At 45.2% G+C, this 13,707-nt stretch overlaps 1 protein-coding gene across 1 annotated transcript; it reads right to left on the reverse strand.

Moving 5' to 3' along the window:
* Nucleotides 1-331: 331 nt before the first annotated feature.
* LOC129840743 (histone-lysine N-methyltransferase PRDM9-like) lies at nucleotides 332-11,482 on the reverse strand. The gene is made up of 8 exons (XM_055908890.1): nucleotides 11,152-11,482; nucleotides 10,911-10,988; nucleotides 9,870-10,699; nucleotides 9,568-9,685; nucleotides 9,082-9,353; nucleotides 8,906-8,973; nucleotides 5,481-5,671; nucleotides 332-3,154 (listed from the first exon to the last, which is right to left on the reverse strand). Exons 1-8 carry the CDS (start codon nucleotides 11,159-11,161, stop codon nucleotides 2,391-2,393), a joined length of 2,331 nt encoding a protein of 776 aa, XP_055764865.1. The 5' UTR covers nucleotides 11,162-11,482; the 3' UTR covers nucleotides 332-2,390.
* Nucleotides 11,483-13,707: the final 2,225 nt, after the last annotated feature.

The following is a 13,707-nucleotide window of genomic DNA, read 5'->3' on the forward strand; positions in this document are numbered from 1 at the left end:
GGGGCTGACTATCATATCACAACTTCTTGTTCATTACTATAATATCTCCTAAGGCTTTAAAATTGCACCTCTATAAGTACTATGCATGTTCATAAGGCAATACAACACTTTCTATAAATACAGGATGGAGAATGTTTTATGGGATGTCCTATCTCTGCATAGTGTACAGCTTATGTAGACTTGCTACAAGTGTTCATAACAGCTTATTGGCAGTCAGCAAGCAGCTCCCTGCAACATTCGGGTAAGGGTCAAACATGGACGAGTCCTAGCCTGTCATATTCAACATGTCTCTCATAGAGTTCGACCGATTATGATTTTTCAATGCCGATACCGATTATTGGAGGACAAAAAAAGCCGATATTTTTTTAATAAATCTATATCACACACATTTTTGTAATAATGATAATTGCAACAATACTGAATGAACACTTATTTTAACTTAATATAATACATAAATACACACACAGCTCTGAAGTGACAATGATACTGAAGAGTCTGCTTAGGAGACAAATAATCTCAACTGTTTGAATAAAAATAGAGTTTAAGTTACCTGTGATGAATTTTGAAAACAAACTGTCATTTCTATATGCAGGAAATCCTATTTTAATAATGGGCATGGTAAGAATTGACAACCAAAGTGCGAGTCATAATTCTCATGACACCTAGCAAAATCTGAAAAACGTTTCCTTCATTTATTCCATAGGATATTTTCAGATTCACTTAAAATAAGGTCTGTGTTTCGTGTAGGCTTACACCGCTTATTTTATTACTGTTTAGATATCCATAGGACAAGGTAACTCTGATCAATATTGGCTAAATATAAGCGAAGATTAAGAAAATTGTAGTGGATTTATGAAAATATGTTGACAAACGTTACCTTATCCTAGTGAGATTTACACGGGTATCAAAACGCCGAGGCGGTTTAAGCCTGCACGAAACACAGACCTTATTTGAAGTAGATCAAGACATTCTCTACAGAAGACAAGAACGGTAAAATAACGAAGGAACCCCTTTCAAATTCAGCCGCAAGTTAGTCGACGTGTTATAATTCCTCTATTTCTCTCTAAACCATATACCTTTGGCTAATCTGGAAACTATCACCTCGAAAACAAAACGTTTATTCCGTTCCGTATTTTATCTAACGGGTGGCATCCATGAGTCTAAATATTCCTGTTACATTGCACAACCTTCAATGTTATGTCATAATTAGTTCGCAAAGAGACACTTTTGCATATACCCTGACTCTGCGTGCAATGAACACAAGAGAAATGACACAATTTCACCTGGTTAATATTGCCTGCTAACCTGGATGTTTTTTAGCTAAATATGCAAGTTTAAAAATATATACTTGTGTATTGATTTTAAGAAAGGCATTGATGTTTATGGCTAAGTACACATTGGAGCCTCCCAGGTGGCGCAGTGGTCTAGGGCACTGCATCGCAGTGCTAACTGCGCCACCAGAGTCTCTGGGTTCGCGCCCAGGCTCTGTCGCAGCCGGCCGCGACCGGGAGGTCCGTGGGGCGACGCACAATTGAAAACAAGTCGTCCGGGGTAGGGAGGGTTTGGCCGGTAGGGATATCCTTGTCTCATCGCGCTCCAGCGACTCCTGTGGCGGGCCGGGCGCAGTGCGAGCCAACCAAGGGGGCCAGGTACACGGTGTTTCCTCCGACACATTGGTGCGGCTGGCTTCCGGGTTGGAGGCGCGCTGTGTTAAAGAAGCAGTACGGCTGGTTGGGTTGTGCTTCGGAGGACGCATGGCTTTCGACCTTCGTCTCTCCCGAGCCCGTACGGGAGTTGTAGCGATGAGACAAGGTAGTAATTACTAGCGATTGGATACCACGAAAATTGGGGAGAAAATGGGGTAAAAATTAATAAAATAAAAAAAAGTACACATTGGAGCGATGACAGTCATTGATTGATTGTTTTTTATAAGATACGTTTAATGCTAGCTAGCAACTTACCTTAGCTTACTGCATTTGCGTAACAGGCAGGCTCCTCGTGGAGTGCAATGTAATCAGGTGTTAGCATTGGACTAGTTAACTGCAAGGTTGCAGGTCTGCCTCGTTCCTATGCCGTCATTAATAAATAAAAATGTGTTCTTAACTGACTTGCCTAGTTAAATAAAGATTAAATAAAGGTGTAAAAAAAAAAAAAAAAAAAAAGGCATATCGGCGCCCAAAAATACCGATTTCCGATTGTTATGAAAACTCGACCTCTAGTCTCTCACTGCAGTCACCCTCTCACACAGCACACGCGGAATCAAAGATGTTCCACTGGATTTTTATTCCGGCAAACAAACTATTTGCGGCATTTAGAGTTTTGGAATACCACCGGTAAATCAGTTGATGCTAGTGACTCAGAGTCAGGTGTGAGTACGCTTTTTAAGCTTCCTAACTGAAACTCTTCCCACACTGAACATGCTGGTGTCTCTTAACACTCCCTGACTCACTGAAACTCTTCCCACACTGAGAGCAGTGATACGGCCTCTCTCCTGTGTGAATACGCTGGTGTTTCTTTAAATGTCCTGACACACTGAACCTCTTCCCACACTGGGAACAGTGATATGGCCTCTCTCCTGTGTGAGTACGTTGGTGCACCTTTAAGTCTCCTGATCGATGGAAACTCTTCCCACACTGAGAGCAGTGATACGGCCTCTCTCCTGTGTGAATACGCTGGTGTTTCTTTACATTTCCTGACACATTGAACCTCTTCCCACACTGGGAACAGTGATATGGCCTCTCTCCTGTGTGAGTACGTTGGTGCACCTTTAAGTCTCCTGATCGATGGAAACTCTTCCCACACTGAGAGCAGTGATACGGCCTGTCTCCTGTGTGAGTACGTTGGTGCACCTTTAAGTCTCCTGATCGATGGAAACTCTTCCCACACTGAGAGCAGTGGTGAGGTCTTGGCTTCCCTGTGTCTCTGTGTTTCTGGGTGGGGAGTGTGATGGGGGTGCGATCTGAAGTTGTTGAACACCGCTGAGAGCCACTGGGTGGTGCTAGTGTCTCTGATCTAATCCCTCCACTCCTAGGCAGCCTGACGTACTCTTCCCTGTGGCATCTCTTTATGTGCTTGTAGAGGTAGATCTGAGCCGTGAAGGAGAACGGACAACCAGAGCAGGAAAAGATCTGAGACTGGGACGACTCATTCACACCTGAAAGGAAAGGAGAGAGGGAGGGGAGGAGAGAAACGGAAGGGCTGTTTAGAGAGGTCAGAGAAAAGCAAGTTTGATAGAGAAGCAAATACTGAAAGAAAAAGACTAATGACATCATTATATTCCACTTGACTTGAATAGAGAGATGGAAAGAGAGGGGAATTGAACAGGTAGTTCTGGAGTAGTGGTAGTCACTACTATTCCTGGGGAAGACACATTTGTCAAACACACTCACTGGGTGAGCCACCGTAGCCTACCCAAATTGATTCATATTCATGCTATTTGAATGCTATTTGAAGGAATGCTATTTGAATGCTATTTGAAGGACCATGAAGCTATTTGGTTCACAATGTTTGGACACTTGGGGGTATCATTATCTCAATAATAGCACAAAATATGTCAAATCAGATAATGCCAAATTTAAGTCTGAAGGAAGCAGTGGTGGAAAGTCCTTAAGTAAAAATACTTTAAAGTACCACTTAAGTCGTTTTTGGGGTTATCTGTACTTTATTTTCCTACTTATATTGTTGACAACTTTTACTTCACTACATTCCTAAATAAAATAATGTACTTTTTACTCCTTATATTTTCCCTGACACTCAAAAGTACTAGTTACATTTTGAATGCTTAGCAGGACAGGAAAATGGTCTATTCACACACTTATCAAGAGAACATCCCTGGTAAGCCCTAAAACCTCTGATCTAGCAGACTCACTAAACACAAATGCTTAGTTTGTAAATGATGTCTGAGTGTTGAAGTGTGCCCCTAGCTATCCGTAAACACATTTTTTTTAAACTAGGAAATCCTGCAGTCTGGTTTGCTTAATATAAGGACTTTTAAATGATTTATACTTTAGCGATTACATTTACTGTTGATACTTAAGTATATTTAAAACGAAATACTTTGACTTTTATTCAAGTAGTATTTTACTGGGTGATATTCACTTTTACTTGAGTCATTTTATACTGAGGTATCTTTACTTTTACTCAAGTATGACATTTGGGTATTTTTTCCACCACTGGAAGGAAGTATGTTTTGGGGTGATTGAAATGCATCAACAGTATTGGAAAGTTCAGGAAAACATTAGGAATGATCATCAAGCAATCTGTGTGTATGGTCCTCCGTGGAGAACCCATTTATTTCAACTAGTCATTCTGTGTGTATGGTCCTCCGTGGAGAACCCATTTATTTCAACTAGTCATTCTGTGTGTATGGTCCTCCGTGGAGAACCCATTTATTTCAACTAGTCATTCTGTGTGTATGGTCCTCCGTGGAGAACCCATTTATTTCAACTAGTCATTCTGTGTGTATGGTCCTCCGTGGAGAACCCATTTATTTCAACTAGTCAATCTGTGTGTATGGTCCTCCGTGGAGAACCCATTTATTTCAACTAGTCAATCTGTGTGTATGGTCCTCCGTGGAGAACCCATTTATTTCAACTAGTCAATCTGTGTGTATGGTCCTCCGTGGAGAACCCATTTATTTCAACTAGTCAATCTGTGTGTATGGTCCTCCGTGGAGAACCCATTTATTTCAACTAGTCAATCTGTGTGTATGGTCCTCCGTGGAGAACCCATTTATTTCAACTAGTCAATCTGTGTGTATGGTCCTCCGTGGAGAACCCATTTATTTCAACTAGTCAATCTGTGTGTATGGTCCTCCGTGGAGAACCCATTTATTTCAACTAGTCAATCTGTGTGTATGGTCCTCCGTGGAGAACCCATTTATTTCAACTAGTCAATCTGTGTGTATGGTCCTCCGTGGAGAACCCATTTATTTCAACTAGTCATTCTGTGTGTATGGTCCTCCGTGGAGAACCCATTTATTTCAACTAGTCATTCTGTGTGCATGGTCCTCCGTGGAGAACCCATTTATTTCAACTAGTCAATCTGTGTGTATGGTCCTCCGTGGAGAACCCATTTATTTCAACTAGTCATTCTGTGCAGATACATTCACATCACTCCGCCTTCTTACAAGGCCTGCACAGCCTGTGTGTACAATAGATGGAAACAGATGATACGTGTTCCTGACAATCTTAGCTTTCAGGCATGGGGTCATAGTTGCTAATAGCGGCAACCGTTAAAAAGCAAGAGACAAATTTGTAGGAAGGAAACTATTTGAACGTGGGCTAGAAACCGCTGTTACCTCTGTTTGCCCCAGCCGCTATAGCGGATATAGAAGATTACTCACGGTTCTATGAAGTAAGCTGTGCATTCAGCTGACTGAGGGAAACACATTCATTCAGATTATTGCACAATGACTGCCTGTTCTAGAGGGAGGAGGAAAGGGAATAGGGAGAGAGGTAGAGAGAGAAAGCCCAAAGTACCTCTAGCTGAGCTCTTTTTGTCCCAGAGGAAGTCGAAGACGATGCCCAGGTCTCTGGCGTATTCCTCTCCGTACCACACCAACAGCTCCTCTCCAACAGCTATAGGCTTACAGCAACGGTACAGAATCCCTCCTCTGTACTGGAAGGCCAACAGATTCTGCTCTTCTTCACTACGGGCACAGTTCACATACCTGACAGAGGAGTGATGAGAGAGGGAAGGTATTTGGTATTTTATTAGGATCCCCATTAGCTATTACAAAAGCAGCAGCTACTCTTCCTGGGGTCCACAAAACATGAAACATGACATAATAGAGAACATTAATAGACAACAGCTCAAGGACAGAACTACATAAAAAAAAAAAAGTGGGAAACAATAAGAATTAAATCAATTCAGGCCAACTCAACATCATCGAACCAGATGAAAACACAGGAGGATAGAAAGATGTAGAGACTGGGAGAGAGGGATAGATGGAGAGATAGAGAGATGGATAGATAGAGAGACACATATTTCCCTCAGATCACAGACCCACAAAGAATTCGAAAACAAATCCAATTTTGATAAACTCCCATATCTACTGGGTGAAATTCCACAGTGTGCCATCACAGCAGCAAGATTTGTGACCCGTTGCCACAAGAAAAGGGCAACCAGTGAAGAACAAACACCATTGTAAATACAACCCATATTTATGCTTATTTATTTTCCCTTGTGTACTTTAACCATTTGTACATTGTTACAACACTGTATATATACAATATGACATTTGTGATGTCTTTATTGTTTTGAAACTTCTGTATGTGTAATGTTTACTATTCATTTTTATTGTTCATTTAACTTTTGTATATTATCTACCTCACTTGCTTTGGCAATGTTAACACATGTTTCCCATGCCAATAAAGCCCCTTGAATTGAATTGAGAGGGACAGATGGAGAGAGGGACGGATGGAGAGAGGGACGGATGGAGAGAGGGACGGATGGAGAGAGGGACGGATGGAGAGAGGGACGGATGGAGAGAGGGACGGATGGAGAGAGGGACGGATGGAGAGAGGGACGGATGGAGAGAGGGACGGATGGAGAGAGGGACGGATGGAGAGAGGGACGGATGGAGAGAGGGACGGATGGAGAGAGGGACGGATGGAGAGAGGGACGGATGGAGAGAGGGACAGATGGAGAGAGGGACGGATGGAGAGAGGGACAGATGGAGAGAGGGACAGATGGAGAGAGGGACAGATGGAGAGAGGGACAGATGGAGAGAGGGACGGATGGAGAGATAGATAGAGAGGGACGGATGAGAGATAGATAGAGGGACGGATGAGAGATAGATAGAGAGAGGGATGGATGAGAGGGACGGATGGAGCGAGGGACGGATGGAGCGAGGGACGGATGGAGCGAGGGACGGATGGAGCGAGGGACGGATGGAGCGAGGGACGGATGGAGCGAGGGACGGATGGAGCGAGGGACGGATGGAGAGAGGGACGGATGGAGAGAGGGACGGATGGAGAGAGGGACGGATGGAGAGAGGGACGGATGGAGAGAGGGACGGATGGAGCGAGGGACGGATGGAGCGAGGGACGGATGGAGCGAGGGACGGATGGAGCGAGGGACGGATGGAGCGAGGGACGGATGGAGAGAGGGACGGATGGAGAGAGGGACGGATGGAGCGAGGGACGGAGCGAGGGACGGAGCGAGGGAGGGATGGGGACGGAGCGAGGGAGGGATGGGGACGGAGCGAGGGAGGGATGGGGACGGAGCGAGGGAGGGATGGGGACGGAGCGAGGGAGGGATGGGGACGGAGCGAGGGAGGGATGGGGACGGAGCGAGGGAGGGATGGGGACGGAGCGAGGGAGGGATGGGGACGGAGCGAGGGAGGGATGGGGACGGAGCGAGGGAGGGATGGGGACGGAGCGAGGGAGGGATGGGGACGGAGCGAGGGAGGGATGGGGACGGAGCGAGGGAGGGATGGGATGGAGCGAGGGAGGGATGGAGCGAGGGAGGGATGGAGCGAGGGAGGGATGGAGCGAGGGAGGGATGGAGCGAGGGAGGGATGGAGCGAGGGATGGATGGAGCGAGGGATGGATGGAGCGAGGGATGAATGGAGCGAGGGATGAATGGAGCGAGGGATGAATGGAGCGAGAGGGATGGATGGAGAGAGAGGGATGGATGGATGGAGAGGGATGGATGGATGGAGAGAGAGGGATGGATGGAGAGAGAGGGATGGATGGAGAGAGAGGGATGGATGGAGAGAGAGGGATGGATGGAGAGAGAGGGATGGATGGAGAGAGAGGGATGGATGGAGAGAGAGGGATGGATGGAGAGAGAGGGATGGATGGAGAGAGAGGGATGGATGGAGAGAGAGGGATGGATGGAGCGAGAGGGATGGATGGAGCGAGAGGGATGGATGGAGCGAGGGATGGATGGATGGAGCGAGGGATGGATGGAGAGAGCGAGGGATGGATGGAGAGAGCGAGGGATGGATGGAGAGAGCGAGGGATGGATGGAGAGAGCGAGGGATGGATGGAGAGAGCGAGGGATGGATGGAGAGAGCGAGGGATGGATGGAGAGAGCGAGGGATGGATGGAGAGAGCGAGGGATGGATGGAGAGAGCGAGGGATGGATGGAGAGAGCGAGGGATGGATGGAGAGAGCGAGGGATGGAGAGAGGGATGGATGGAGAGAGGGATGGATGGAGAGAGGGATGGATGGAGAGAGGGATGGATGGAGAGAGGGATGGATGGAGAGAGGGATGGATGGATGGAGAGAGGGATGGATGGATGGAGAGAGGGATGGATGGATGGAGAGAGGGATGGATGGATGGAGAGAGGGATGGATGGATGGAGAGAGGGATGGATGGATGGAGAGAGGGATGGATGGATGGAGAGAGGGATGGATGGATGGAGAGAGGGATGGATGGATGGAGAGAGGGATGGATGGATGGAGAGAGGGATGGATGGATGGAGAGAGGGATGGATGGATGGAGAGAGGGATGGATGGAGAGAGGGATGGATGGATGGAGAGAGGGATGGATGGATGGAGAGAGGGATGGATGGATGGAGAGAGGGATGGATGGATGGAGAGAGGGATGGATGGATGGAGAGAGGGATGGATGGATGGAGAGAGGGATGGATGGATGGAGAGAGGGATGGATGGATGGAGAGAGGGATGGATGGATGGAGAGAGGGATGGATGGATGGAGAGAGGGATGGATGGATGGAGAGAGGGATGGATGGAGAGAGAGGGATGGATGGAGAGAGGGATGGATGGAGAGAGGGATGGATGGAGAGAGAGAGGAATGGATAGAGGGATGGATGGAGAGAGGAATGGAGAGAGACAGAGAGGAATGGATAGAGAGATAGAGAGAGGGACGGATGGATGGATGGATAGAGAGGGATGGATAGAGAGAGGGATGTATAGCTGGAGAAAAGACACACCTCATCCAGTTGGAGTGAGTGTCTCTCTTGGCATCAATGTACTCGTCACTCTGCTTGCTTTTGTAGATCTGAGGACCAATTGCATCTCAGCAGTTATCTCACTCAGCCAATCAGAACTTGGTGGTGTGCTTTAAATCAGACAGATAGTCAGACAGACAGACACACACTCCTCTCACCACCCAGGAGTATCCACTCTCCAGGTCCAGCTCCGAGTCTGTGAGTTCTCCTTCATACGGTCCGTAGTGCGTCCCTTGGGGCACGGTGTGTCCGTGGTTGAAGACCCCCAGCCCAGCTCCAGGGATGGCTGATGTCCTGATCTCCAGGCCGGGCGGCAAGGTGAGTCTGGCCCTGTATGGGGCCCCCAGGGGGGCCGGGGTGTCTGGGCTGAAGAGGGGGGGACCGTGGAGCTCACACTCCTCGATGAAGAAAGACTTGCACTCCTCACAGACTGATAAGAGAGATGAGAAACAGCAGATTCTCTACACAATACACAAACTAACCATTAGTTACAAGATTGTATCATGTTTATGCTAGCCAGTAGATAAAACAAGACATTAGGGACAATTAAACCAAATATCACAAAAATACTGCATCTATAAAGACCTTAAAAACAGGTCCACGAAGGTTTCACAGAGATGCACTGTATTTAGATGGAGACTCACAGAAGTAATCGTCGTCTCTCAGCTTCTCTTCCTCAGTATAGCAGACTCTGACTCTGCTGCGGAGGTTCACCTGCCTTAGCCACACCCTCTTCATCTGCTCTGACACACACACTGGGTCCTGTAAGGACGAGGAGAGGAGGAATGGTTCCACAGAGTAGCAACAGTGGTGTGGCTCACACCTGAGTAGAGTTGTTATTACTCAGAGACATGCATTACTAAATACTTGCAAGGATATGTTCATGGAATTAGTCAACATGAATAAAATATTCTCTCTCCTTCGCTCTCTCTCCCTCCTCACTCACCCTGTGAGAGCTACTGGGTGTGCTCTCTCCTTCACTCCCGCTCTCCTCCTCTCCCCCACTCGTCCACTCTGATTCCATCCCTCCTTCGCTCTCTCTCTCCTTTTCTCCGTCCCTCTCTTCGTTTAGCGGCTCCTGTTTCTCCTCTTCTCCTGCTCTTCCCTTCTCTTTCTTTGTCTTCCTCTCCGTCTCATCCCTACTCTCTCTCGCCTCTCCAGTCAGCTCATCCAGGTGAGGTTGTCTTGAAGGTTCTCTTCCCATTTTGTGACTGTCCCAGTCAGTCCACATCCAGGTGTAAATACGTGTCACCACTGGGCCTCTGCTCAGCTGGGGTCTGGCTGGGGTCGAGGGGTCAGACCTTGTGGTTACCTGTGTAGCAGTGGACCTGGCTGAGGCTGTTCTCACCTCTGAGCTAGTCGAGGTTTTAGGTGTGGCTATGGTGTCAGAATGTTTGGTTCTGATTGGGGACGAGGTTAAGGTCTGTGTCTCAGTAGGGGTTAAGGTCGCTGTGTTGAGGGTTTTGGTTGAGGCTGAGATTGCAGGTGAGGTATAGGACCCTGTAGTCAATGATGTTTTAGTTGTTCTGGACTGAGGGGGTTTAGAAGTGGAGGCTGTAGAAGGTCTTCTGGACTGAGGGGGTTTAGAAGTGGAGGCTGTAGAAGGTCTTCTGAACTTATTCTCCCTTCTTTGAGTTTTACCCTGGTGTTGTCTCTCCAGGTGAGGGGTCCATTCTTCCTCTTCCTCCACTGTGTCACTAGGTCCTTGTGGGGGCGGTCTACGCTCCCTCCCCTCCCGGCCATGCATCATAAATACAGGGACCAGCGGCTGCAGACCTGGGGTGTATTCAGGGAGGTGGCACAATCTGAACTTTCCACATAGAAATATAATGAATAGAGGTCACGATTCCCTGATCTACCGACAGACAATTATATCTGTTCTACACAACACATTTCTATCTGAGGCTAATGTCCTGAAACAGACCCCTGAGGAACAACAGAGAGCATTATCCTTCATCATGGCCTCATAGAGATATATAGTACCTACAGCCAACATGGCCAAGTGGTTCCTCTTCATGTTTCTGTAGCGTTTTTTCTCCCATTCCGCCAAACTGGTCCATTTGCTCTGGGAAAATACAGTCATCCTAAAAGTTAGCACAATACAGGTGTGCACACAAACACAAATAGCATCGGCCTAGTTTACTTTTAATAAGCACCAACACATATGAGACTTAATAGATGTTAGAAAACAAATTGACGTTGGTGCTACATGCTAAAGTTAGACCTACTGTTGTCCATGTTGAACCTCACGTCATCACTACAACTCGTCTCTCCGCTGGTGTAGCACGTGTTACCCTTTCCGTCCTCCGCCAGCGTTGCCAATTTAGCGACGTTGTCGTTATATTTAGCGAGTATTCAGACCCCTCTAGCGACACATTTTCAAAAAGAGACTAGCGACTTTTTCTGGTGTTATTGGAGACTCTGGCGTGAAAGCACGTATCGTTCTTACTCTTCTCAACGAGCAGCGGGTGCTGCCGTCACCCCCGTCCCACCCAGTGTTGCAAACTACTTTTCAGGGTAAGTTGCTAGAGGCAGGTTGATTAGTTGCTAAATGACGATGTCATGTCATTGCGTGATAACGTAAAAGTGCGTCATTACGTAGAATACACAATAACGTTACTCGGTTCCTTATCGTTTACGTTCAATGCTCCTACGTCTTTGACTCGTCCTACTACAGTTTATACTTTTATATAATCTTTGTTGTTTTGTCTTTGTCTTTAGTTTCTCTTAATGCTAGGGGGTTACGAAACAATGTGAAGCGCAAAGCCTTATTTTTATTTGCTAAACAATTTCCAACAGATTTTTGCTTTCTTCAAGAGTCTCACTCAATTTCGGCTGATGCCAACTTCTGGAGATCACAGTGGGGCAACGATATTTAGCTTTCCCATGGATCTGAATGCTCCACTGGCGTCACTACAATGAAAAATACCTTTGGTGGTAATTTTCTACACTCGGAATTTGACCCCTTTGGTCACTTTATTTGTCTTGTGATCAGTTACAATGACATTACGCTCATTACTGTACACTTCTACGGGTACAACACCAAACATGAGAATGATGAATTGCTTGAATCTATAGAGAAACATATACTTCATTGGTTATCTAAATTTCCCAATTCGTTATTATTGATAGGAGAGGACTTTAACATTACTATAGATAATTCAACTTATAGATGGTAGACCAACCAATCAGAATTTGGGTTTAATACTTTTTATGGAAAAGTTTGATCTTACTGATATATGGAGAGAGAGGTTTACGGCTGACAGATCATTCACTTGGAGTAACAAAACAGGTTCCAAATGTATTGATAGTGAGTGTTACTACAAATATCTGTACTACTCCCCCCACAGACAATAGGGCCATTTACATTGATATCAAAATATTTACCCCTGATACTAACCTTGGCAGAGCATCCTACTGGAAGCTAAATAGCTCATTATTAAATAATGGTATAGTTAAATTTGAGGTTAAAGATCTGCTCTCACACTTTTGGGAAAGGGCTTGTGAAGAAAAATCTTATTGCAAGAACTGGGAGCTCTTTAAATTTGAGGTGTCCAAATACTTTAGAAAATATGGTAGTAATCTTGCTAAGACCAGAAGAGCTGAGGAGGAAAAGGTGATCATTAAGATAACTTCCCTTTCTCAGAGGTCCCCAGCCGGCCTCTCGGGGGAGGAGAAGATTTACATTTACATTACATTTAAGTCATTTAGCAGACGCTCTTATCCAGAGCGACTTACAAATTGGAGTTGGAACTAATTGAGTTACAAAATAAACTGGATAATATATATATAGATTAACAGCAGAAGGAGCCTTTATTAGATCTAGGAAAAAATGGATTGAGGAGGGAGAACAGAATTCATCCCATTTAGACTTGAGAAATTTCACTCTAAAAATAACACTATCCATAAATTAAACATTTTTGGTGTTATTACAGATGACCAAAAATTAATCGCTAAACACTGTAGCAATTTTTACAGAAAATTGTATAGCTCTACGTACTGTCAGGAATCCACAGATATATTTTTTAACTCACTGAATAATGTTCACTCTCAGTGATATAGAATCTAAACAGTGTGATGAACCCATCAAAGTTGAAGAGATTATAGAGTCTATCAAACATCTAAAGAACAATAAATCACCAAGTGTTGATGGAATTACATCAGAATTTTACAAATTATTTTCTGAACAAGTAGCTCCCTTCCTATTTGAAGTCTTTTTAGAGAGTATTAAAAACAATGTTCTCCCTCCTACAATGAGTCAGGGGTTAATAACACTGATAGCTAAGCCTAAAAAATAAGTGCTGATCATCGATAACTGGCGTCCAATTTGTCTTCTTAATAATGACTATAAGATATTAGCCTTACTACTTGCAAAAATAATTAAAGAAGTCCTGGATGCAATCATTGATGAAACGCAGCCTGGCGTTATGAGGAACAGACATATTTCTAACAATGTCAGACTAGTATTAGACATACTTGACTACTCAGACCTAATAACCGAGGATAGCTTCATATTATTTTTAGATTTTTATAAGGCATTTGACACAGTAGAGCATCAGTTTCTCTTCCACTCCCTTGAGAGACTTGGCTTTGGGGATTTTTTCTGTCAGGCTATTAAAACCCTCTATGCAAATGGTAACAGCTCTATCAAATTGAAATATGGCACCTCACCTAGATTTGAGTTAAAGAGAGGAATTAGGCAAGGTTGTCCTATCTCCCCGTATTTGTTTTTATTAACCACCCAATTTCTTGCAAATTATTTAAATAATATTTCTGTACAAGGT

The sequence above is a fragment of the Salvelinus fontinalis genome, chromosome 41 (genome assembly GCF_029448725.1).
Source record: "Salvelinus fontinalis isolate EN_2023a chromosome 41, ASM2944872v1, whole genome shotgun sequence".
Taxonomy (NCBI): domain Eukaryota; kingdom Metazoa; phylum Chordata; class Actinopteri; order Salmoniformes; family Salmonidae; genus Salvelinus; species Salvelinus fontinalis.

What these genes read in the sequence shown, in the direction of transcription:
- LOC129840743 (XM_055908890.1), bottom strand. An exon ending in GAGAGACGACGATTACTTCT is followed by an intron (nt 9,354 to 9,567) that starts GTGAGTCTCCAT and finishes CTCTCTTATCAG; the next exon opens with TCTGTGAGGAGTGCAAGTCT. An exon ending in ACTCACTCCAACTGGATGAG is followed by an intron (nt 5,672 to 8,905) that starts GTGTGTCTTTTC and finishes CTCCTCTGTCAG; the next exon opens with GTATGTGAACTGTGCCCGTA.